The sequence below is a fragment of the Pelobates fuscus genome, chromosome 6 (assembly GCF_036172605.1).
Source record: "Pelobates fuscus isolate aPelFus1 chromosome 6, aPelFus1.pri, whole genome shotgun sequence".
NCBI lineage: Eukaryota > Metazoa > Chordata > Amphibia > Anura > Pelobatidae > Pelobates > Pelobates fuscus.
The window spans coordinates 262,095,921-262,122,831 of record NC_086322.1 but is presented as its reverse complement, the minus strand read 5'-3'; the positions used below and the strand labels follow the sequence as shown (position 1 = coordinate 262,122,831).

Here is a 26,911-nt window from a genome sequence, read left to right as displayed (position 1 = left end):
ATATTGTGTCAATAACACTTTTAGATGTTCTGGCAGGACCGGACACAGTTCTCCGTTTTGGTCATGACACAAACCCCGTTCTCATCAACAAATGGAGGTTTTGGATCAACCCGAGAAGCCGCAAGGGAAGAATCCTTTGCCTGTTCTACTGCAAAAGATGGAGGCTGTGTGTTAGTCTTTCTAGCCACTGCTACTGACATAGGCTCTGTCTGCAATGCATTTTCACCAGTTAAAGCTGCTCTTTTTGCAAATTTACTAAGTACATCTTTACCTTTTTGGTGGGCAGGAACTTTAACTATAGCATGTAAACATGGCTCTTGAGACACAATTTCAAATATGGTCTCTAGTGTCTCTTTGTGTGCTAACACTTTATTTGAGGCATCTACGAAACCTCTTCTTTTCCATATAGCTAAATGTTCTGTTAGTGATCTGACCACATATGAACTGTCACTATATATCACTAGGGTACGCCCCTCTTTTTCCTCAAGTGTTAGTACTGTTTTTAATGCTTCTAGTTCTGCTCTCTGTGCTGACAAATGACCAGGCAATTTATGTTCTACTGAATATCCTCGATTTGGATACCATATAGCCTGTATACCATAACCTGTATAGTACTTCCCATCTGAACAGAATCTGGACCCTTCAACAAACACAGGTTCATCAGATTGCTTCCTTTCTGAAAAGAGAAAGAGACTTCTCTTCAACTTCTGCTAAACATTCATGGGGTTTACCTTTATATACCTAAATAAAGGGTTAGCTACAGTAAGAACAATCAAAATATGGACTTCTCTTCCTAAATAGATTGTTTTATCAATTTCTACAGAGATTTTTTTTTAAATGGTCTAATTTTTTATAATTAAGGATATAATTAATGTGTGGGAACAACTTGCAGACACAAGATCCTGGTCACTCTTTTTGTGGCACAATTATAAAATGTGTTATATATTGTTTTTTTTAATTTTTTTTTAATTTTTGGACCAGCAGGAACAGAAATATGCGAAAAGTTGAAAACGATGAATATAAGTATTTTTTCCCCAAACTAGATTACTATAAAAAAAAAATGCATCACTAATTATACTTTTAATTAAAAATACTGTAGCAGATATTCCTCCAATATGGGGCATATTTATGCTCCTCCTATGATTTAAGAGATCAGCAGCTCCCGTCTATTGCATCTCCATTCCCACTAATGTTCTTACTCCATGTGGTAATGGTAACTGCTATACAGATTTGACATCTGAAGAGACGTCGCTTCTTGATTGACCAAGTTTTGAATTAGTAACGTTTCTTTGGATTTCTTTGTAAGTTGTCATCGTCACAGGACTTGAGGTAACCAACCACTGTCTTTCTGGTTCTGTCACTTCCCACCTTAGTGTCATCTCTTGGAATACTTGGCTCAGAGAAACCTACGTACAGAAAAAAAAATATCACACTGACTGATGCTTACGTTAGACATTAGACATGTAGGTATGGCGATATAGATTCACCTACATCTTGGAAATGCAGTTTGTGGAACAACCGAATACTTGTGACATTCTCTAGTCCAATTTTGGCTTCAAACGTGGAGATTCCCAGTGCTGTAAAACCTTCACAAGAGAGAGATAGAGGTTACATTAAATGTAGGTCCCTTACATGGCAAATACTTCAGAATTCATTCCAAGAATTCAGAATTCAACTCACCATAAAATAACATTAGGCAAACAGATTCTTCACCAAGTCCTCTGCCACGAAATACAGGCTCTATAAATGTAAATGGTTAGATTATAGACTTGTTATTCTACAATATGCAGATACATTTGATAATATGAAACACTACAAAATATTTGTAAAAAATTTATAAATAATGCCAAAAAAGCAGTATTAAAAGAACACTATAGTCACCTAAATTACTTTAGCTAAATAAAGCAGTTTTAGTGTATAGATCATTCCCCTGCAATTTCACTGTCATTTAGGAGTTAAATCACTTAGTTTCTGTTTATGCAGCCCTAGCCACACCTCCCCTGGCTATGATTGACAGAGCCTGCATGAAAAAAAACTGGTTTCACTTTCAAACAGATGTAATTTACCTTAAATAATTGTATCTCAATCTCTAAATTGAACTTTAATCACATACATGAGGCTCTTGCAGGGTCTAGCAAGCTATTAACATAGCAGGGGTTAAGAAAACCTTAATTAAACAGAACTTGCAATAAATAAAGCCTAAATAGGGCTCTCTTTACAGGAAGTGTTTATGGAAGGCTGTGCAAGTCACATGCAGGGAGGTGTGACTAAGGTTCATAAACAAAGGGATTTAACTCCTAAATGGCAGAGGATTGAGCAGTGAGGCTGCAGGGGCATGTTCTATACACCAAAACTGCTTCATTAAGCTAAAGTTGTTCAGGTGACTATAGTGTCCTTTTAAGATTTTGACGGATTACTGCACCTGGTTTATACACTGCCACTATTATTAAAGGAACACAACAGTGTTAGCAACACAAACATGTATTCCGTACTTAATAGTACTGGACTACCTATTTAAGGAGTTAAAAGGTATTTTACTTAAATTTTCTCCATTGCTGCACTGCTCTCGCTGTGGCTGGCTCTGCCTCCATGGCTGAGATCATCAATCTTGATGATCTTAGCCAATCCAATCTTTCCCACAGGAAAGAATTGGGAGGCTCTAGTGCATGCGCAGCAAAATGAATCAATGCATCTCTATAGGGAACGTTCAATGTTCCATTGCATACGTGTTCTAATTTTACCCCACTTGAACTGAAAAATATATTTCTAATTATCGCATCACTAATTTCCATAATGTTGCTTGGATTTTATAGTTTACATTTCATTAAAAAAATTCAAAAGTGTAGTTATTTTTTATTTTTATATAACTCCAGTAGATTTACATTTAAATGTTTATATATTATATACAAGGCTAATCTCCCAAATAAACCAAATAAGTGTAGGTATCACCAAATTCTATTTAACTTTTATTTAAATCACAATTAAAATCTCAAATCATACAAAAGTTGTCAACAATTAATAAATCGCTTTTATTCTCAGTGTGCCTTTATAAAATGTTTTAATTAACTAGGGTCTACAAGGAAAATGCTATCCTAAGTTTCTCCTGAATTGAAATAATATCCCTGAGAATGGATTAGTTGTACAGTAAAATGCTGGTTATTAACTGACAGCAGATACAATGAACTGCAACAGTGCAATAACTGTTTTGAATTTCTACAAATGCCCAGATGCCTTGGAAAATGGTCTAGGAAACCGCCAAGGTTACAAAGTATAGAGGAATATTAAAATAGTAATGAGCTGGATATAACCAACTGATCAGTTTGGAAAATCATGACCAAGTAATTTATTATCTTTATTAATTTGGCAGTTATACAAATATCCTAAAATACTATAAAATGTTAAATACCGGAATTAATGAATTACCATATTTACAACAGGGAAGGCGGGCAAAAAAAAGGACAAAAGGTCTGGGTAGCACAATTAAATCACTGATAATAGATAAGATATGAGAGGGATGCATTACGCAAAATAAAAAAAAATAAAAAAAAAAAAGAACACGAAGGCCGAAATGCGGGAGCTGCTAGCAGAACTCAGCCAGAACATCCAGGCCGATGTGGCAGATATGAGAAAAGACATTAAGGGCCTGACAGACCGCATTGGAACTGTAGAGCAAGACTCCCGCAACCACACACGGCAAATGACCGAGCTTCAGAAGGAGATAAATTCACTGCATCAACAGCACCTGATGGTGGAACAAAAAGTGGCGGCAATGGAAGACTCACGCCGCGCCCAAAATATTAAGATCAGAGACATAGCAGAGTCGGCCCCGGACACTGAACCGCCTCAAATCATAAGGTGCCTCGTAAGCAAAATACTCCCTCCGAAGCAGGCCAAGCGAGTGAGCCTGGATGGCGTATTTAGAATACCTAAACCAACGACGGCCCCAAAAGCAGCACCCAGAGACCTAATAGTAAAATTCCAAAAGCGACAGGACAAGGAGGCAATCATGACCGCCATCAGAGGTAACGCACCGTACGCCTTCGAGGACATGTCCCTCTCATTTTATGCGGACTTATCCAGAGGAACAATGGCCTGGCACGCAACACTTCGGCCCTTCACCTCCTTACTCCGCGCACATAGTATCAGGTACCAATGGTGCCCACCCCACAAACTAAGGTGCTTCACGGAGAAACCACATATCTAATAGCAGACCTGCAGGACCTGTAACGGTTGATGAAAATACCAATCAATCGAAACAGAGGGTGGGATATTTAAACTACTAACTTTCTTTGACCCGGTTCCCCTGGACGAGCCGAGTTTCGGCGAAACGCGCGTCGGGACGATTATTCTTTAGCTAGAAATGGAATTTAAGACAAGGGACCGACAGGATGTTCTCTGATTGTATCTCTCCAGTTTAATTTCTAGCTTACAAAATTAAAGAAGAAACATCCTTAGGTTGTCTAACTAAGGGACAACCATAAGGAAGAGTACCCAGTCCAATTCCGTAAATGTTTATAAGGAAAATAATAAATAACTTTATTGAGAAATATAGTAAAATGTATACATAAAATACAAATCTAAATAAATAGAGAATTGCCCACCATCAGAAATAGGAAATACTATATACTATGTATATATATTCCTTCTAACCAGAAGGGAAAATACTAAATGATGCTGGGGTTACTCCTGGAAAACACCCACAAGGGTATATTAATCCAGACTCTATCTATAATAGAAAAAACACACAAAAACTAAAAAGTAAAAACTAATGGTAACGAATCTCAATAGTGAGAGCCAGAGAGAACAGTGGAGAGACCAAGCACAATACAAAAAGTGGCTAGAATAGTAGCCTACTAAAGAAAAATGCTCCCTTTCAAAACAAGAAAGGAGATATATTAACTGGTGCTTGGGCTAAGGGTATATTAAAGCAGTGAGAGAGGAGGGGAGAAATAAAGGAGAGAGGTAATTATAAAGGCAAATAGGTAACGTATACAAAACAACCATGAGACATATATGCCTCTCCCCCCACTTGCCAACTCCCAGTAACCGATCACTCTCTGTGCTAAACCCTATGCTCCTAAGAAAACACCTTCGAGGGTGTTCTAATCTTAGCTCAAAGCTAGAGAAACAGTGGAGAGACCAAGCACAAAATAGGCAGTGGCTAAAATAATAGCCTACTAGAGAAAATGCTACCTTTCTAAACCAGAAAGGAGATTAACTAACTGGTGCTTAGGCTTAGGGTATATAAAAGGCAGTAAGAGAGAAGGGGAGAAATAAAGGAGAGAGGTAATTGTATAGGCTGATAGGTATATATAAAACAACCATAAGATATAAACCTCTCCCCCCACTTGCAAACTCCCAGCAACCGATCACTCTCTGTGCTAAACCCTATGCTCCTAAGAAATAGAGAGGGTCCAAAAGGTTAAATTAGTGTAAGATCATCCGTGCAAGGTGCTCAAATCGTGAGTAAGGTGATGGCTAAAACCCGACGCGCGTTTCAGCGTGTTCCACGCTAGTGCAGCCTGCCCGGCCGTCTGTTATATACCCTGCTTATTTTACCGGCATCGGTAAGTCCACCAATCACCGATCATCCGCTAATGACGCAAACGGGGCGTGTCTAAATGCTCCGTTGCGTGGCTTATTCGGCGATCAGGAGGACTGAGAGCATTGTGGAGTTAACCCATAGAGTACCCGAGGGTTACCCCCTCTTTACCCAGTCTAGGTGACCATTTTTCACCTAAGAGACGGTGACAGGGTAGAGGTTTTCCTTCCTGTTGTCTGGTCCCTTAAGGTCTCATTTATATTAATTTCTAGCTTAGCTTACACTTACGAGTTTTAGCTTGTAGCCGCTTGATATTCTAGCCGCTGGGACGCTCAGCAATTAGGAGTTTCATTTAGCAAGAAAGAGCACTTGGAGTTTAGATAGCGGATCATACTGACCTTTCTCTCCAAGCTTAGTACCAACCTAGTTTCTTCTTACGAGCTTCAATAGATAGCCGTTGAGGTCCTTCAGCTGCTGGGACTTTTTTGCAACAGTGAGGGTTTTTTTTCATTTCTCTACCTCCGGGGTGGTTTAAAGATTTGTTTTTTTGAGGATTTTCGTTATGGGATTATAGATACCACTTTATGTAAGATTTTTTATATTATTATTTATTTATTTTAATTTCACTCCTCCACCATACCCACTCATGTTGCTATTAGACTAGGGCTATTTAGCCTTTTGATATCAATTAGATAGGTCGTTGATTACAACCTTAATTCATTTTTCTTTCATATTTATTTATATATTTTCAGATTTTTTAGTTTTTTTTAAAAGTTATATTTTATTATTGATTATTTACATATGCTTGTGGGTTGCCAATATTGTACAAGCTCCAGTTAGGGAGCTGAGAATGAGACATTCTTGCTGGCATTTCTCTTTCTCCTCTCTGGATTACTAGTACATTTTCTTCTTTTTGCTTAGGCAAGAATGCACCTAACAATCTTGGGCCTTCTACAAGACTCTATACCGCAACCCCGCAAAACCTCTAAGCCCCACGAGTGGAACCCTGCCACATCCAAGACATTTGTCCCAAGAGGGTTCACCCAAGATGCACAGAAAACGGCCCACACCTGAGGGCCCCTAATGGGCCGGCAGGGCCAAACCACCCACTCTTAACATTGCCTGAATGGTTGTAAATATGTTCTGGTAACGGTATTTCTTTGCACCTCCACTGTGGAGGCACTCACACAATAGGTGATACACCAAGGCTGCTGGACAACACATAGCCACACACATCCCCGTACACGTACAGGGCATACACTGCAAGCAGCGAGGGTCAACTCACCACTAACCACATCACACACAACGGGGAACAATCACCCCTCTCCACCATAGCCACTCAAGAGTAACTAACCTCACCTGTATGCTACCCACCTAATAAATGTCACAGGTTATCTGCCAGACACCCATGCATACTCCTCAATAGTGCCGACCCACTATCTAACGCTATAACGGGCACCATTGTATTGCCTGGCGGCACTCTGCATTAATTTATTTTTATCTTAATTTCTCTTGTTTCAATGTCCGTCTTATCTACACTTGTGCTCCATGGCAGGGCCTGTATATATGTTTACATGTATGTTTCCTATAAAGTTTTGCTCACTGCACACCCTGCGCTGCCCCAAACAGGGCGGAAGCCCCACTTAACAAAAGCAACGGGTTTAACCGAGATTACACGCACTATGTTTAAATATATACAACGGTCCAAATGTAAAATGCTAAGAAAATGTCTTGAGTTCAAACACAGGATGCTAAATATGTCCAACGAACCTAATTGCATATCGCTCAGACCTAACCTGTAATATGTTTAATTGTTTAAAACTTTTTCATAATACAAAAATGGTAACCGTCTTCCATGCCACTGTTCATATTGCAATGTCAAAGTTTACGCTGTTGTGGCGTCATTGAACCTATTTGTAAACACATGAACAATAAAATAAAGAATATAAAAAAAGAAAAAGAAAAAAAAAAAAGAAACGAGACTAGAAGCAATCACTAAGGGCTATTTGTCAGGATTACTGATTGATCCAGCACGTAGAATTGTATCACACCTAGGACTAAAAGGTAGCATCTGACCGGGCCTTAGATTGGCCGGACTTAGCGTTCCTAAGTATATTCATGATACTTACCGAGATCAGGGACACAGAATGGGATGCAACGATAAGGGAATGCCAAAAGTCAGGGATACCAGAATACAGGGAAGTCAAACAAAGCCAAAGTCAATAACCAGAAATAAACGCTCAGGAACACACTCTCGGACAGCCAAGGGAAACCACGACAGGGCAAAAAAAAGTAAAATTGCGTTTAAATAAGCCCTTACATATTTTGATTGGCCTTTGACCCCAGCACATGCGCGCACGTCTCTCACGTGACGTCGTCGTGGACGTGGGGCTATAATTTTAGCGTGGATCCACAGCATGTGGATCCATCAACATGTTGCAGGAGTCAGTTATGCAGACGCACGTCCGCTGAGCGCAAATACGGCAAGGTGAGGAGGAATATGTTACACTGTTGAAGAAAAGGACTACAGATCGAGGAAAAGGTAACAAAACCCACTTCTCTATCTTAATAAAATCTACTCTTCTCAACTCTAAAACTACCGAGCCCTGACACGCATTTCGCATGGAAATAGACCATAAATGGAGCGGGAATGAAATACCCTACCTTCAGGTATAGGATGTAGTGGGCCAAACATAAAAGTAAGAGATTACAATCATCTGTTGTTTTCCAAATTCGACTTAATTCACCATAGTCAACAGACATTAAAGACACAGAAATGGGGATGAAATGGACACGAACACTGTAATATGAGAGTATGAAGTAGATGTGTGGGAGATGTGGTGGTCAACAGGGCCGGCCTTAGGGCTGTGCGAGCTGTGCGGCCGCACAGGGCGCCATGGAGCAGGGGGCACCCTGCGGCCGACACAGCTCACACATTGCCAGCTACCCGGGTGGCGGATTTCATTAGTCTCCACCCAGGATAAAAAAAAAAAACAACAAAACATTGCGGCGGGGCGGGGCTTAGTGTGCGGCAGGGGTGGGGCAAGAAGTGCTGGGTAATTGCTGCATGGGAAGCAGGAAGGAGTCCCTGCTTCCCCAACAACCAGTATCCGGAGCTGCACTACCTCCACCTCCATAATGAACAGAGGTAACTATGTGTGACTGTCTGCCTCTGTGTGTGACTGTCTGCCTGTGTGTGTGTGTGTGTGACTATCTGCCTGTGTGTGACTGCCTGTGTGTGTGTGTGTGACTGTCTGCCTGTGTGTGTGACTATCTGCCTGTGTGTGACTGCCTGTGTGTGTGTGTGTGTGTGTGACTGTCTGCCTGTGTGTGTGTGACTATCTGCCTGTGTGTGTGTGTGTGACTGTCTGCCTGTGTGTGTGTGACTGTCTGTGTGTGTGTGTGTGTGTGTGACTGTCTGCCTGTGTGTGAGTGACTGTCTGCCTGTGTGTGTGACTGTCTGCCCCTGTGCGTGTGTGTGTGTGTTTGTGACTGTCTGCCTGTGTGTGTGGCTGTGTGCCTATGTGCGTCTGTCTGCCTGTGTGTGTGTGGCTGTGTCTGTGTTTGTCTGCCTATGTGTGTGTGTGTGTGTGAGTTTTGCTGTCTGCCTAAGTGGGTGTGTGTGGCTGTCTGCCTGTGTGTGTGGGGCTGGCTGCCTGTGTGCATGTGTGTGGCATTCTGCCTGTGTGTGTGTGTGTGGCTGTCTGCATGTAACGGTGTGTGTGTGATACTGTATGTGTGGCTGTATGTACGTGACTTTCCATCGGTACCTGTGTGTTTGTAATTCTCTGCCTGTAACTCTGTGTGTGTGACTGTCTGCCTGTAACTCTTTGTGTGTATGTGTGTGTAATTGATATTTATTTTTAAATCATTATTAATTTAATAAATCCTCTATACAATCACTAACCTTCTATACACACACTATACATGGATGACAGAGAGAGGGGGGCGCTGAAAAGATGTTTCGCACAGGGCGCCTAAAGGCCTAAGGCCGGCCCTGGTGGTCAATAAGGTTAGGTGTGGGGTTTGATAGTAGGTTTGGGGAAGAAACCATGAACAAATATGTGGGTATGCTAAAAGAATAATAACGAAGGGAATATAAAGGAGGAAAGAAAAATATGGCACAAATACCTGCTATCATAATTTCGATTTCTGCTAATCCTGGATTTTCAGATTCGGTGAGAAACAGATTAACATCTCCCACCATGCATTGCTCCTCAGGGCAACCCTGTTCCCACTTTAGGGCATCCAATATAATGAAGGTACATTCTGCAAAGAAGATGCACAAATAGGTGGTAAAAATAAACATGGAGGTTACGAGCACAGCTACTATTTTTGTTGTAAGTATTGTCCGATATAATGCTAGCCAGTGGCGTTAGCTAAAAAGCAGTTTCTCAAACTGCCAGCACATCAGCAGGAGACAGCAAAATGAATGAATATTCTTCTGTACCCATGGCAATAAGAACACAGCTAAACTGCAAGCACTTAATGAGACGGAACTTTGTGAATCACTGATCACTTCACAGTAAAAAGCGAGAAACGACAATAGTCCCAAAATAATCAAACATTACTTTTTTTTTTTTTTAAAGTATCTTCATTTTTTATTTGTCCATTATTGCTGGGTCCAGGGAGAAAGACCCTGTCACTAACTCATAGGAGTGCTACCTTCCTCTCTGACCTATCCTGACAACTAAGTTTGTTTAGTTTATTCTGTTTCTTAAAAACCAAGTTCCTGCACAGATTATGTCTTACCTTCATCATCCTCACCTGCCTGGACTTATTAAGAAGAATGCTACACCCAACTCACCACATTGCCTTTACAATGAAGTTGAGGCTTATCCTGTAAGACTTCTGTTCCTGGCTCCTGTAATCCTACCTAAGAACCTACGCCTCTATTCTGCCAACCAGCTTTATACCAACCTGCTCCAAACCAGCCTAACCTACACTTCTATCCTGCTTTATCCTGCCAACCAGCTTTATACCAACCTGCTCCAAACCAGCCTAACCTACACTTCTATCCTGCTTTATCCTGCTAACCAGCTTTATACCAACCTGCTCCAAACCAGCCTAACCTACACTTCTATCCTGCTTTATCCTGCTAACCAGCTTTATACCAACCTGCTCCAAACCAGCCTAACCTACACTTCTATCCTGCTTTATCCTGCTAACCAGCTTTATACCAACCTGCTCCAAACCAGCCTAACCTACACTTCTATCCTGCTTTATCCTGTTAACCAGCTTTATACCAACCTGCTCCAAACCAGCCTAACCTACACTTCTATCCTGCTTTATCCTGCTAACCAGCTTTATACCAACTTGCTCCAAACCAGCCTAACCTACACTTCTATCCTGCTTTATCCTGCTAACCAGCTTTATACCAACCTGCTCCAAACCAGCCTAACCTACACTTCTATCCTGCTTTATCCTGTTAACCAGCTTTATACCAACCTGCTCCAAACCAGCCTAACCTACACTTCTATCCTGCTTTATCCTGCTAACCAGCTTTATACCAACCTGCTCCAAACCAGCCTAACCTACACTTCTATCCTGCTTTATCCTGCTAACCAGCTTTATACCAACCTGCTCCAAACCAGCCTAACCTACACTTCTATCCTGCTTTATCCTGCTAACCAGCTTTATACCAACCTGCTCCAAACCAGCCTAACCTACACTTCTATCCTGCTTTATCCTGCTAACCAGCTTTATACCAACCTGCTCCAAACCAGCCTAACCTACACTTCTATCCTGCTTTATCCTGCTAACCAGCTTTATACCAACCTGCTCCAAACCAGCCTAACCTACACTTCTATCCTGCTTTATCCTGCTAACCAGCTTTATACCAACCTGCTCCAAACCAGCCTAACCTACACTTCTATCCTGCTTTATCCTGCTAACCAGCTTTATACCAACCTGCTCCAAACCAGCCTAACCTACACTTCTATCCTGCTTTATCCTGCTAACCAGCTTTATACCAACTTGCTCCAAACCAGCCTAACCTACACTTCTATCCTGCTTTATCCTGCTAACCAGCTTTATACCAACTTGCTCCAAACCAGCCTAACCTACACTTCTATCCTGCTTTATCCTGCTAACCAGCTTTATACCAACCTGCTCCAAACCAGCCTAACCTACACTTCTATCCTGCTTTATCCTGCTAACCAGCTTTATACCAACCTGCTCCAAACCAGCCTAACCTACACTTCTATCCTGCTTTATCCTGCTAACCAGCTTTATACCAACCTGCTCCAAACCAGCCTAACCTACACTTCTATCCTGCTTTATCCTGCTAACCAGCTTTATACCAACCTGCTCCAAACCAGCCTAACCTACACTTCTATCCTGCTTTATCCTGCTAACCAGCTTTATACCAACCTGCTCCAAACCAGCCTAACCTACACTTCTATCCTGCTTTATCCTGCTAACCAGCTTTATACCAACCTGCTCCAAACCAGCCTAACCTACACTTCTATCCTGCTTTATCCTGTTAACCAGCTTTATACCAACTTGCTCCAAACTAGCCTAATCTACGCTTTTATCCTGCTTTTTCCTGTCAACCAGCTTTATACCAACCTGCTCCAAACTAGCCTAATCTACGCTACTATCCTGCAATCCCGATTTACACCAACCTGCATAACACCTATCTGGACACTGCTGCTAACTCCTATTACAAGGTGTTATTTTCCGTTATTATCAGTGCTCCCATAAACAGCCTGATTCACTAAGTTCTGCTTTTCCTATTTCCCTGAAATCTTCCGTTCTATTCTTTTATACTTAACCCTCTATATTTAAATTATACTTTTATCTATAGGTTCTCTTATTCTCTTTCTACATCCGGTTTATAATTTATATAGGGCATATTGCCTAAACCTTTGTTTCTCCTATTTTTCTTCTTCCTATTTTTTCATTTTTAAGATATTCTGTTGTTTTCTATTATGTCCGAACTCCCCAATAAAGCCTCAAATATTAACTCTGGCCAAAGTCTCTTACCTGACCTGCTCAAGATCATAACATGGGTATTCACTTTATCCAGAATTTTTTTTCCATGAATCTAGAGAATTTGTGTGTAGTATTGATGTTTGAACGCAGTGATTTGTTTGTAACTAGTTTAGGCATTTGACTAAAAGGCTGTATCTCAGAAAAATGTTGGGGGTTTGAATGCTGGGATTTATGTACACATACACTCAGTGGTGTATCCTGGTTTTGTGCTGCCCTAGGCAGGGCAAAACTCAGGCGCCCCCCTCCCTCCCCGCCCAACCCTTCCCACCGCCCCGCCTTCTAAATACACACACACATTCACTGACAGAAACACACACACTCACTAACAGAAACTCACACACTAACAGACACACACACACTAACAGACACTCATACACTAACAGACTGACACACTCACTAACAGACAGACATACACACAGACACACTCACACTCACTAACAGACAGACACACACACACACACACACTAACAGACACACTCACACACACACACTAACAGACACACTCACACTCACTAACAGACATACACACACTAACAGACGGACACGGGGACACACACTAACAGACGGACACACACACACTAACAGACGGACACACACACACTAACAGACATACACACACAGACACACTAACAGACTGACACACACACACACTAACAGACACACTCACACTCACTAACAGACACACTCACACTCACTAACAGACACACTCAAACTCACTAACAGACAGACATATACACTCACATTAACACTTTTTTATTTTTTTATTTACCCCCCCCAGCCTCCTTACCTTTGGGAATGCTGGGGGGGGGGGTTCTCTTTCTCCCTGGGGTCTAGTGGGGCTGCCGTTTGGGCTGCTGGGCTGGTTGCTGGGTGGGCGGGCGGCTGGCAAGGGAGCACTTCCTCTGAGCTGTCTGCTCAGCTCCCTCGAGCGCCGCAGAGTGAGGCTGGGAGCCGGAATATGACGTCATATTCCGGCTCCCAGCCTCACTCTGCGGTGCGCGAGGGAGCTGAGCAGACAGCTCAGAGGAAGTGGTCCCTCGCCAGCCGCCCGCCAGTGCCGCCCGCCAGCCCAGCGTGTCAGTTAGCTGCAAGGCTAACAAGGCATTTGCCCTGGGCATTTGGGGGCGCTTTTTTTGCCGCCCCCTGGAAAATGCCGCCCAAGGCAAATGCCTTGTTTGCCTCGCGGCTAAAACGTCCCTGCATACACTGACGCACAAACACATACTGATACAGATACACATACAAACTGAAACACATAGATACACTGTCACACACCTTCTTACACAGATTCACATTGACACACATTCTGATACAGATACACAAATATACACACGCACATTCTGACACAGATACACATATGCAATAACACACATTCTAACACAGATACATACACATTCTGACAGATGCACATGCACACAAAATATACACACACACACATTCTGACACAGATACACACAAACATTCTTACAGATGCACATGCACACAAAAATATACACACACATTCTGACACAGACATTCCAACAAGTCATAATTTAAAATTTTAGCCCCCTTTAGCCCCCAGATCTGGTTGCTAGTTTCGGCTTATAGGAAACTGGTCTAGGCTCTTTGACCTGAACTCAATTCCTCCCAGCACTGCCGATCTGACAGGGGCCTGGCTGCTCTAAGGAAGGGTTGCGGTGCTTTGACCAGACCCATGATCAGAGATGCCTATTGGGTGTCCCTTTCCCTATGTGTGAGGGAAATGTAGTTCTGTGGGCCTTACACTTTGGCATCATCATGCTGTGCATAACAATTACAAAAAGTTCTTAAGGGCAAGGTGCCTCTAGTGGCTGTTAGTTTGATAATCACTAGAGGTGTGTTTTTACATTGTCAGAGTAAAGAAACTGTACTGATGCACTGAAACCACTACATATAGTAGTTGTGCTGTTTAATGTTTCCTTTAAAAGCCGGCAATGCAACATGGGAGCAGACCTATGTTTCGGCAACTCCAAGGGTAGTGCCTACAGATGCTGCCCTAACTCCCTTTCTACACGCACCTGTGCACATGCAAGCATGACTAAAAACAGGAAAATAACGTAGGTCTAGAATTCCTGAGTTGTAATACTCATAGCAGCAAGTGTCAGAGAAAAGTATCAAGAAACCTTTGCAAACCGTAGAGCACGGCCAGTCATAAGTAAAAAAAAAAGAGCTCAGTGACGTATTTATAAAGAAATGGATCAATGCCCATATCTGCTTCCTCCTTTGTGATCCTTGAAAATTCAATCAAATTTGATTTAAAAAAAAAAATGAAATGAAGCTGAAAAAAAAGAGAAACATATGAGAAAAAAAAAAGAGGTACAGAAGATATTTTACTCACTGTCTGAATCCTCTCTCCAGCTACGCTGCATGTTATATTCTTGCTCTATAGTGAGAGGCTCCGAGGCCGTCAATTTCTGCAGTTCCTCTGATTTCATCCATTCATGGTATCTACAGATAGAACATGTTAAAAAACAAAACAAAAAAAAAAAAACAGAACGTTTCCTCTCCTGACAAAACCTGCATACGGTAGCTTAAAATGTTAAAGGAAGTTATTAGATTTTTGGTATCTTCCTAGACTTAACAAGCTATCAACGGAAGACAGAACTTTAATCCTTTAATGCGTGGTCTAAAAACTCTGGCCCTCCAGATGTTGCTGAACTACAACTCCCATGATTCCTTGAATGAAATAGATAGCCAGAGAATCATAGGAGTTGTAGTTGTAGTTCAGCAAACTCTGGAGAGACAGAGTGTAGAGAAAGCTGCACAGATAATACACACAGGAGCCTCTCACAACTATATGTTAAATTAGCTCAATATAGGAATGAAAATAAATCTACACCTTCAAAAAGAGATTACAGATAAAATAACAGAAGTTGAATCTAAAATTAACAAACAATTAATAACTAGAGCCAATAAAAATGTAGACATTCTAAAATCGAATTTTTACTATAGAGGCAATAAGGCAGATAAACTACTAACCAACAAAATTAAAGCTAGACGCGCAGAAAATTATATAAATAAAATAATTATAGGACAACAGATTCTTCTAGCACCAAAAGAAATCGGCTCAGCAGATCATACCTCTCACATTCAACTGGAAGCCTATTTTCAAAATAAATTGTTTCCCTCTTTAAATCAACAACAATTAAAGGAGCACTATAGGGTCAGGAACACAAACATGTGTTCCCGACCCTATAGGGTTAAAACCACCATCTAGCCACCCTGGTCCCCTCAAGCCTCCCTAAATATAGTAAATCGTACTTGTATTCAAGTCTGGAGCTGCTGGCTTTGTGCCTGTTTCCTTTAGACCTGCCCACTGCCTGCTGACATCAGCAGAAGTGGTAGCCTGATCCAATCACAATGCTTCCCCATAGGATTGGCTGAACTGACAAAGAGGCAGATGAGGGGCAGAGCCAGCACAATTCAAACACAGCCCTGGCCAATCAGCATCTCCTCATAGAGATGAATTGAATCAATAAATCTCTATGAGGAAAGTTCAGTGTCTGCATGTGAGGGTGGAGACACTGAATGTTCGGATGCTATTTACGCAGCCAAGACGCAGAAAGAATCTCTAACATACATCTGAGGAGTGGCCAGTGAAGTTATCACTAGGCTGTAATGTAAACACTGCATTTTCTTTTAAAAGACAGTGTTTACAGCAAAAATCCTGAAGGGAATGATTCTACTCACCAGAACAAATACAATAAGCTGTAGTTGTTCTGGTGACTATAGTGTCCCTTTAACACAACTTAATGAACCTATAACATCAGAAGAAGTAAGTGCTATTATTAATAATCTTAAAGAAATAAAGCTCCCGGACCTGATGGATATATCGACTTATTTTATAGATTATATAAAGATCAATTAGCGAAAATGTATAACTTTTTTAATGATGAAAGGATCTATGCCAAAAGAAATGCTGAAGGCAAATTTGTTTCCGGTCCCTAAACAAGATAAAACCTCAACGCAATTAGTAAATTATTGTGCAATAGCATTACTCAATATTGATTACAAAATATATGCAACTATATTAGCTAGTAGAATTAAAAAAGTTATCACAAAACGTATTACTCCTGACCAAATAGTAATATTTATCCCTGTCAGATCTTCTATCAATCATATTAGAAAAATTTAAATACCGTATATATCAAAGAATTCACACGTTTAAAATTCCTTTTCTAGGTTTGGCTTTAGATGGAGAAAAAGCCTTTGATAGGGTCAATTGGAACTTTATTAGATACACACTAAAGGCTTTCGGATTTTCGGGGGAAATTCTATCAGCTATTTCAGCGATGTATTCTTCTCTCAGACTGGTTTGAAATAACCAATGGAACCCGTCAGGGATGCCCTCTTTCTCCGCTGCTTTATGTAATTGCCACAGAACCTTTGGCAATGGATATAAGGACAAATCAAAATATATAGGGCTTTAAGTTAAAAGAAACAGAAATTAAAATATGCCAACATGCAGATGACACACTCCTTTTGATGGCCAACCCGTCTTCTTCAGTTAATAATGTCATGACAGTAATACAGAACTACAGTCTTTTGTCAAACTATAAATTAAATGTAGAGAAAACAACAGCTATGCCATTTTATATGGACAAACAAGAAATAAAATATCTTGATAGTAATTTTTACTTCAAATTGGTGAAGAAAAAATATAATTAGGAAGGCTGAACTTGATGGGCGCAAGTCTCTTTTCAGCTATGTAACTATGTAACTATGTAAAAATATTTAGGTATCAACATAATAGCAACCCCTAATGAACTAATGCAAGTACATTTTTTATCTCTGCTAAGAGAAACTAACCACCTTTTAAAAGTATGGAAGAATATGGAGATCTCCTGGTGGTGCCTAAATTTATATATCTTTTCAGAATGGTTCCCCTAAAAGTGCCCACACCTTGGCTAAAGATGGTACACACAGCCTTCTCAAAATATATCTGGCTAAATAAAAGACTTAGGAAAAATGCTAATTTACTACACCTTAATAAGAAACAGGGAAGGATTGGCTTTGCATAAATTGATCTATACTATAGAGCCGCCTCCTTAATGCATATAGTACTTATGAACCTTGACAACTACAAATCCCAAGGATGGTATGAGATGGAGGCAGATAGTATTAAATCCCTTTTCAACTTGATAAATTATCTTTGGCCAGTTAAATGTTTGAAGAAAAATTGCCCGAACGAGGTAGAAAATATAATATTGCAAAATTTCTTTAACTTTTGGAATCGACTTAAAAGAGATGTAAGTCTAGATAATAAAATCTTGCCCGCTCTTCCGCTTACACACTTGATGAATATGTTCGAAAATTTGGATTTGTCACTATGGGTCCAACAGGGGATCACCAAAATCTCCACGCTCTGGAATCAAATCAAGCTTAAAAACCTTTGAAAATTTTCAGAAATTGAATAATATTCCACAGCAGGAGATATTTAATTATATTAGAATTAAAAGTTATTTAAAGACCTCATTATATAGAAAAAAATTTAATGAAATAGTGGACAAATTAAACAATATTATTGAATTTAATAAAGGATACAAAATTACTTTTGAAATGTATAGTTATAATACAAGCTATTAAAGGTAATCCCCAAGGCAAAAGATAGGTGGACTAGAGATCTCAAAAAAAGAAATTGATATGCCAGAGTGGTATGCTGCATTACAAACAGTATACTCATCAATCCATTGCCTTAATATAATGGAAACCCATTACAAGATCCTAAAAAGGTGGCATTTAGCACCTTAAAAATTAAAGAAGATGTACCCCTAGGATAGTTATTTCTGCAGGAGATGCAGCGCTGACATAGCCGATGAGCTACATATATGGTGGGAATGTCCTCTACTTAAATCTGGGTGGGAAACACCTTTCAAATATATCAATAAATTCCTAGGATTGAACCAGGTGCCCACGGAAGAGATGGTAATATTACATCTTAATTTACCATCGCTACCGAAAAGCAAAAGATGGTTTTTGATCCATATTTTAATGGCCTTTAAAAACTCTATTGCCATAAACTGGAAAACTTCTAAACTTGAATCGTGGCAACAAATTAAAGAGCGTGTCAAATTCCAATGTAAAATGGAAATAGAAATTGCCTCTAATTTTTGTATTAATCGAGAGAACTACTGTATTTGGGACAACTGGTTAAAGATCTCAGGAGCGACGTTATAAAGGGAAGTTGAGCCCCTGAGATGACCTGAGTTAAGTATATACTATTCTCCTTTCCTTCATATGGCCCTGCCCTCCCACACTGCATTTAGGTAATTCAAGTCATGTAGTTATCTTCACACTGTATGTCCATATATGTAAGTGTACATTGTATATGTAACCTTGATATAATATATGATAATGAATAATGTATGTATTTATATTTTGAAAACCAATAAAAATTTATCTATAAAAAAATAATAATAAAAAGATAATACACACAGGGTGCATTCCATGAAATGAAAACATGTTGACTTTCGTTTATAGATGCACATTACGTACATATAACATAACACAGCCAGTGAGCCAGGTCCACTTTGTTGATTTACTGTGCTATTGGCTATCTGATGGTTATTACTGTAGACTCTGCAGTACTGTAAACTTCAAAAGTAACTCTCTACAATCTCAGGAGGTTAATAATTTCACAAAAGATGGGCGTTTCACTGAACATTTTTCTTTTCATTTGAAATATTTTTTTTTGTATAATGTATTATGATTAGGATATGATTGGCCTTATCTAATATGTTACTAGAATAATAAAAAATAAGAAATATATGTACTAAAGATTCCTGGGGATCTTGTTATTTGTTAGCCAAATGGGAAAAATGTGTTACAAAGGCTCAACGGCCGCTGCTTATAGACTCCTGCCTGGATTTAAAGGAACACTTCAGGCACCATAACCACTATAGTGTGCTCTGGTGATGATAGTGTCAGGAGTGCCCTGGCACTTCTCAATTTAAGTAGTCAAAACATTTTAGAACGACAGTGCAGGGTTTTACTCATTGGTGAGGAATGATCAGATTACTGCACTACAGATACCAGCTCTTGGACCTAGTGGAGGTGGAGAACAGCACATTGCAGACCCCAGGTAATGCAGTTTGGTAAAACAGGTAAAATAGTTTGACCAATTACAATGGGAAGCACCAGGGCACTACTGGCACCATAACCACTACAACATGTTGCAGTGGATATGGTGTTGGAAGTATTCCTTTAACAATCTTCATGCTGCAACTGATCAATTATAATGTTGTGTAATTACATTTCTTATTTGAGTTTCAAAAATACCTGGGCACATGATGAGGTTCATAAGGCACCAGCAGCACTCGCTGGCCTCTCAGCACTGTGTCTTCATTTATTCGCATGATTCTGTAATAAAGGTAAATCAGAAAGCATCAAGCCATGTAGGACTTTAATACATTGTATTGTATTATATGCATATACTGTACCCAGTATATGAATAAAAGCCTAGTTTTTCAGTAACATTGCCCATGCTTCAACACTGACATTGGACACTTGTATTTTGTTGTATAACTTTTCACAGTTTTTGCTACCCTTGAAACTATTTGGGAGACTTTTTTGATTTATGCTTTTATCTGCTATTTTATATAGTGGGGTATGCATTTATAATACATTTTTCTGTGGATCATATACCTCCTGGTTTGATTCTGTTCCTGGTTGTTTTTACTTGGATGCGTTTAAGTAACACTATTTGGAGCCTGGAAATACATATTGTGAAGAAAATAGACTTTGTTCGGTATTTTATCCTATGTTCGGGCTTTTTCTACAGTATTTTATGCATGTTAAATCTATAGGTTCGGTAATTTAAAACTACCGAACACCGACCGCCCTCCTGGACTTCAAAAGAACCGTCTATTAAGCGCTCTCTGGGCGGCCGCTGTTTGTATAGCCGAATGCCACGTGGAACAGAAAACAGCGGCCATCTTGTTTGCACGAAAGGAGGCAGCGGGACTTGGTCGTCGAGTGTCTGGAACTAAAATCGGACACTCAACCTCACGAACCACCACTGAAACTACCGAACGCCTGCTTCCTTTAGTTGCCAAACAGCCAGGAAAGCGCCATTCAGTAGTTTTGTTCATACGGATAAGGGGAGCAATAGCTCCTATGAGCCAGGAGGATCCATTCGGGACTTTTATTCGTTTTTTGCCTTTTTCTGAATTGACCGACCGCACATGCTGAATTTGTGGAACTGTTTTGGGCAGGAGCATCGTGTGTGGTCGGTAACTTGTGACTTCCAAGCTTTTTAAGAACCCCTGAACTGATCTGGGTGAAATTTGGATATGTTGGTCCCCCAGATCGGGGCTATCAGGGGATACCTTGTGTGGAAAGGGGTGTTCCAACTTTTGGGGAAATTGTGTGCCCTCTGCCTGGAGATAATTGGTTTATTCCTTAACTTATCTCAATATCTCCCAGGCAGAGAGAGGGCGGGGGTTACTGTAAATCTGTATGTTGATTGGTTATTGTCTTTGTTTACTGTGGGAGGTGCTCTTGCAGGAGGATTTCTCATAAAAGCCAGTGTGTTATCAATAAACTTCATTCCTGTTACACCCTTCATGAAGTCTAGGCTCATGTTTGGGGAATATTCTATTTGCTGGGGAGAATCATCTTGGAAGCTGCATTCATCTACACTATTCCTCACTTATGCTCAGCTATTGGGAAAGGAATAGAAGACCGCAGTACCATAACCACTGCAGGTCATAACAACTGGTGGCAAGCGACGGGATTGAATGGGACGCATAAAGACAACTGGTGAATGGCCCAGCAGTACGAGAGTCTAAAAAGGACAGTATCTGCTGGAAGCCCGAGGTCAGGTGGCAAGCAACAAAAAGAAAGCTACCCTCATAGCAGAACTAATGGAGCGCGACCAAACCAGCAGCGTGGCGAATGTCAGCCGGGAGGAAGCAGAGTTTCAACAGAAGGTGATGTGGAGGCTAAACCTATATGGGCCAAATCCCACACCGGAGATGGTGATGCAAGTCCTGGCACAGGTGAGCGCAGAACGCAGAGCACAACAGGCAAGCTTAAACCAAGGAGACACCGCTTCCTTAACTGGATCTATAAATGGAGGGCAGTGGAGAAAGGTCAACTATGCTGCTTTTAAAAGTTTTTCGGATGGAGAAATGGAAATTGACGCATACCTACAAGATTTTGAGCGTCAATGCGCTTTGGAGGGTCTGGAATCAGAGCAATGGTCCGCGATTTTAAGCAGCACTACGGGCCGAGCAGCAGAGGCGTACCGAGCAGTTCCTGATACAGCCATACACGACTACGCCAGGGTAAAGGACATTCTGCTAGCCAGGTATGCCGTGACCCCAGAGACTTACAGGAAAAAGTTTCAGGCATCACGGAAAGGGGGCTGAGACTCCTACACCGAATGGGCCTTTAGGATGTATCGGCCAGCCCAAAATTGGATACAAGGCTGCCAGGCCACGACGCTAGAGGAGGTGCTGCAACTCCTCTTGCTAGAACAAGTTTTTGACCACACACCTGCAGACAGCAGGGACTGGGTCAGAGACAGGAAGCCGGCCACAGTCGAGGAAGCGGCCAAGCTGGCAGACGAGCATCACGATGGAAGAAAAGGAGAGGCTAGTGGAAACCGTCCTCTGGTAAGGTCCAGCGCTCCAACGCCAGGTCCTGTGACCAACCCCAGACCGAACGCTGTACCACCCACGACACAGCCTAACTTTAACCGGAGACCACCATTGGTATGTCACCAGTGCAATCAGCCAGGGCACTACAAAATACATTGCCCTCAGCGGAGCAGAGGCAATTGGGAGCAGCCATCACCACCACCACCTAGGGCAGCCGCTCATCACTATCAACATGAGCCGCTTGAAGACCACAGCCCTGATTCTGAGCAATGGGCCATACTACATGAGGTGAACCTAGCCCAAGCCGAGGGGGACAACCGGGTGCACCACAGACAATGGGTCACAGTAGATGGAAAGGAGGCTGAGGCACTACGAGACTCTGGGGCCACCCTTACTCTGGTGCAGCCTCACACCGTATCTGCAAAGGCGCGCACCAACAGGACTGTTGCAGTAAGAGTGGCAGGAGGCGCCATCCGCAAGCTACCCACAGCTCGAGTGCAGTTAAATTGGGGCACCGGAGCCAACCAGATGTAAGTAGACATTATGTCCGGCCTACCTGCGGAAGTACTGTTGGGAAACAATTTGGGGTGCCTAACTTCACAGCTGATTACCTCAGATCCCGCTGGAACCTGCCCCGTGACTACCAGGGTGCAAGCCCGCCGAGCTGGACAGACACACTCCGAGGAACCACAGGTAAGAACCGAAATCCCCGTAGTATGCCCTAACCTTTTGGGGCACTCCCAAAGACTTTGGCCAAGCCCAGCAGTCAGATCCCAGCTTAGCAGGTTACAGGAAGGCAGTAGCATTGAGGTAGTAATAAGATTAAGGGTTATACACCTGCCTCTCATCTTCTTACACATGGCACTGGACACCCCTCCAGGGATAGTCCCTCCTTGACTATGCCTAGTGTAAGTTTCTAAGCCTGCCGTGAGATGTGGTCTATTAAACTGACAGGACTTATGTTTATTTCAAAAAGTAAAAAATCTTAAATAAGGGGCAATAGGATGGTGGGAGTTGGGTCATTGATCCCGTACAGGTCACACTTCACTAACAGTGGGAAGTTGCTTTACATACCCAATGCGGGAGGATTGAATTGGGACCATGGGACCACGTGGATGGGGGAGTGATTTGGGGGAGGGTAACGGGTTTATTTGGCTGTTGAATCAAATGTCAATTGGGGCACCTTAGGTGGGTTGGATAGTGTGTGTGGACCAATCGGCAGGGTTGGTGAAGGCAAGTGTACGTCTAGTCCTGGCTGGAAAACACCGGGACCGTGGGGGGAGGAGGGAGCTATTTAGTGTTACGTTATGATTGTTTATCCCATCCAGGGATTTTAGCGCTGCCCACTGTCTGCAATTGGCCAATACGTTTGGCTGTTCTCCTCTCTCTGTGTCTGGGGGAGGAGGTCCAGATTCTTCCAAATCTTCTCCCACTAACTTGCTAGCCTTTTTCACATTTATTTTCCTTAGTTCTTTTCTCTGATCTCTGCTGTCCTTGTCTACCCGATATACTCCCAGATTTTAGACCTATCGCTCGATTCTTCAGGGAGGCATATGTCTAATTCCCACGCTATTATCTATGGCAGTATAATTTGTGTGGGGTGCGTTGCTAGCATGATATATAGGGTGGAAGTTTTCCCCTTCTACAACGGTGCCAAGAGAGTGTCTTTCAAAGGGTGTAGGATAGGCCATGCCTACCTGTTTAACTATTGGAGATGCAGCTATGTCTTGAAATTGTATGAAGCAAAATAAATCTGACATGGTGAGATCTGCATCGTTAGGATAGTCTGTATACTCTATGATTTGAGATTGGTGGTAGAAGTGCGTCAGCCTGGTAATTTCCCTGTCCTTATAATGTACAACATTTTGTTCCTCAGTATCAGTGTGAGAGGGAAGCTGAAATATTTTATTTGAGTTAGTTCCATAAATTGAGTAAAATTAGCAATAGCAATGTGATCGGGGGAAGAGGTGTGTGAATCTGTGGGACCCACATGTATAGATGTATATGGGTAGTCCCCTAAAATGTGGAGTGATCCAGGTTCACCAAGTGTTTGCGTTCAGGTGGTGCATGCCATTGCTGGATCTGAGAAAGTTGGGCAGCATTGTAGGATTATAATGAAACCTTTCCCCCACAGTGAAACAGTGTCTATATCATGCGGCAGTATCACTGTTTAATTCTCTGTCATTTACGAGTTAAATAACTTTGTTTCTATTTATGTAGCCCTTTTCTGTTATATAGATATATATATACACACACACTCTCTCTCTAATTCAATTTTTACAGGAAATTTCATAATTCTGATACATGTAATTTTTTATAAAGCCACAATATTTTTTACTTCGCAATGTCTCACAACCGTTTCTGGGCCTTTGTCATCTTTGAGACCTTGGAAAGTTATTCCCCTGATGGCATACCATTTTCCAAAGTATTCATCCGATTCCCAGCATATTTCAAATGGGGGGAGAGGGGGTTTGAGTTGTTTGGTGTTACCACTTTATAATGACCTTAGAGTCTCTGGGCTTAATGTAAACAGCTACAAACCAAGGACAGGGGATCCAGAAATCAGAGTAGTTGATATAGGCAGCCGATAAGTCTGCACAGACAGCTGACACAGTGAGCAATCAGGACAGCTGAGGTCAGGAATCCAGAATAACCATTAACCAGTAAATCACGTCACATCCGTTGACTGAATTGTTTAACTATGTATAGTACACTTTGAAATAATCAGAAACAAACAGGCCAGGTAGACATAAGCATGAAATGCAATGGTATGTAGGATCTGTCCCAACTCATTATGACTTATTGCAGGCTGGGGAGATTTCGACAAGGAAAGTTTCTGCCACAAAGTCCCTGGATATCTTCTGATTCAAATGTTGGATAAACATAACATCTGCAAACACCTTTAATGAGCATTCCAGGAGAGAGTAAGGCTTCCCTATGCCTGATTTGTTTTATAGGTATTTGGTAACTTTTTTGTAACAGGTTTTAATCTTGCAGTGACCCAGATATGGTCAAATGCACTGATCAGCCAAATCTACTCCCCACTATATGTTTGCTACACTCAACAATGCACTTTGATTTTCCTATTTGTGCATCACTTATTTTGCAGGACACTGGCACCGTACATTCATCAGGCATTTTGGACAGCATGGACAGGTCTATTTTGATCAGGGACCATATGCTGTGTGTAGCAAGGGGTCATTTATACGGGGGCACTAGGCATTGCTGTTTAAATGGAGGAAACTGAAAAGTTGTTCATATCTATACCTCTTATTAATCCTTTCAAAAAGAAGGGTGGTTTTGATGGGCTACCTCTTCATTTCAGTTAGGTCTGTCTACAACAGGAATTTTTTTTATTATGGTTTTGTAAACCTGGATTGGCCATAAACAGGTGGCAAGTAAATAGGGGCAGTAGTGAGGAGGTTGGGACAGTAGCAAAGGATGGGGGCAGTAGAGGAAAGCTATTGTCTATTGTGGGTTAAGGGGCAGTAGTGATGGGTTAGAAGCTGCAGTCAGGTATAGGGGCTGAAGTGGTTGTTACGGGCTGTAAAGGGGGACAGGGGCTGTAGTAGAGGGTTAGAAGCTAAGTGGGACATAGGAGTTGTAGTGGCAGTTAGAAGCTAAAGTGGGGATAAGGGATAGAGGCAGTAGTGAGGGGTTAGGATCAGTAGTGTGGAGGTGTAAGAGACTGAAGTGGGGGGGTCTAGGAGCTTAACTAGGGGGGTGAGGACCTCTAGTGGGGTAGATAAGGAGCTGAAGGGATAGTGATGAAAAACAAACAAAACATTTTTAACTAAACAAAAAATTGTGTTTCTTTCCCTCCGACCAAGTTCTCCCTCCTCGGCATCAGGGACTGGCTGTAGACCGGGATCAGCACCATGGCTTGACTTTGTATGTAAACATGTATTCCTAGTTCTAAAGTGGTTGTTTTGGTGTCCGCCCCCCAATCTCAGTAAAAAGGTGATATTACCTTTTCTCCCATGCCGCAACTGGACCCGCCTCCATGGCGGAGATCATTAATCTTGATGATCTCAACCAATCCAATGCTTTTCCACTTCCACTTGAAGTGGTCATGGTGTTTGCAGTAACCCTTTCTTAGACAATGTAAAAAAAAGTGATTTCTGAGATAGGGTTGCAGAGCGAAGTGTTGGACACAGGTAATTGTAATACATTTTCTAAAAAGCTTCTTTTTTTTTTATATTCCTTTATTACTAAGACTGCACAGGGGACTCTTGCACCATAACCATAGCATGCTGTAGTAGTTATGGTGTTCAGTATGCCTCTTCAATGAACTAATCACGGTCGTTTCTTTCAGTTTTCTCCCTTGAATAATGAATTGGGTTCCTCCCCGCAAAAAAATGTATGACTGCAAGTCAGCAATTTCACGTCCTATGCGCCAGCAAGCAAAACACATACATGTACATTAATTTGACAAATCTTACTATAACCCCTCAAGTTTCCATCACTAACAGTTGCCATAAATCACAGGCCAGCCATCGCTAGAACCACACACAGCAGCACTCTGATGGAATCCCTTTTGAACGCCAGATACAATGTATACACAAGGCAGTTGCAATGCAAAGCTCAGCATTCTCTATCAGAACACGGAACCCACTCTCAGCTGAAATGATGACAAAAGCACAAAATGTCTTGCACCAATGCTGTTTAAACTCCTACCTACTTCCGCCATCAGCCAAATAACCCTAGCACTTCCTGTTACTTCCCCCTACCCCATTGCTCTGTATACGAATCC

At 41.6% G+C, this 26,911-nt stretch overlaps 1 protein-coding gene across 2 annotated transcripts; it reads right to left on the bottom strand.

The window, feature by feature from the left end:
- Positions 1–1,061: 1,061 nt before the first annotated feature.
- NAT9 (N-acetyltransferase 9 (putative)) lies at positions 1,062–26,911 on the bottom strand. Of its 2 annotated transcripts, none has more exons than XM_063459058.1 (7): positions 26,836–26,911; positions 19,835–19,915; positions 14,895–15,004; positions 9,674–9,811; positions 1,681–1,740; positions 1,492–1,586; positions 1,062–1,406 (listed from the first exon to the last, which is right to left on the bottom strand). In XM_063459058.1, exons 2-7 carry the CDS (start codon positions 19,909–19,911, stop codon positions 1,221–1,223), a joined length of 666 nt encoding a protein of 221 aa, XP_063315128.1. In that variant the 5' UTR covers positions 19,912–19,915; positions 26,836–26,911; the 3' UTR covers positions 1,062–1,220. The 2 variants fall into 2 exon arrangements, with proteins under 2 accessions (XP_063315128.1, XP_063315129.1); XM_063459059.1 differs by having other exon boundaries at positions 26,840–26,868.

Excerpts from the sequence above, each read along its gene's own strand:
- NAT9 (XM_063459058.1), bottom strand. The coding sequence starts at position 19,911 with ATGCGAATAAATGAAGACACAGTGCTGAGAGGCCAGCGAGTGCTGCTG. Across the intron at positions 15,005-19,834 it reads GAACCTCATCATGTGCCCAG|ATACCATGAATGGATGAAAT; the intron begins GTATTTTTGAAA and ends TTCTATCTGTAG. Across the intron at positions 9,812-14,894 it reads CTGGAGAGAGGATTCAGACA|AATGTACCTTCATTATATTG; the intron begins GTGAGTAAAATA and ends TCTTCTTTGCAG.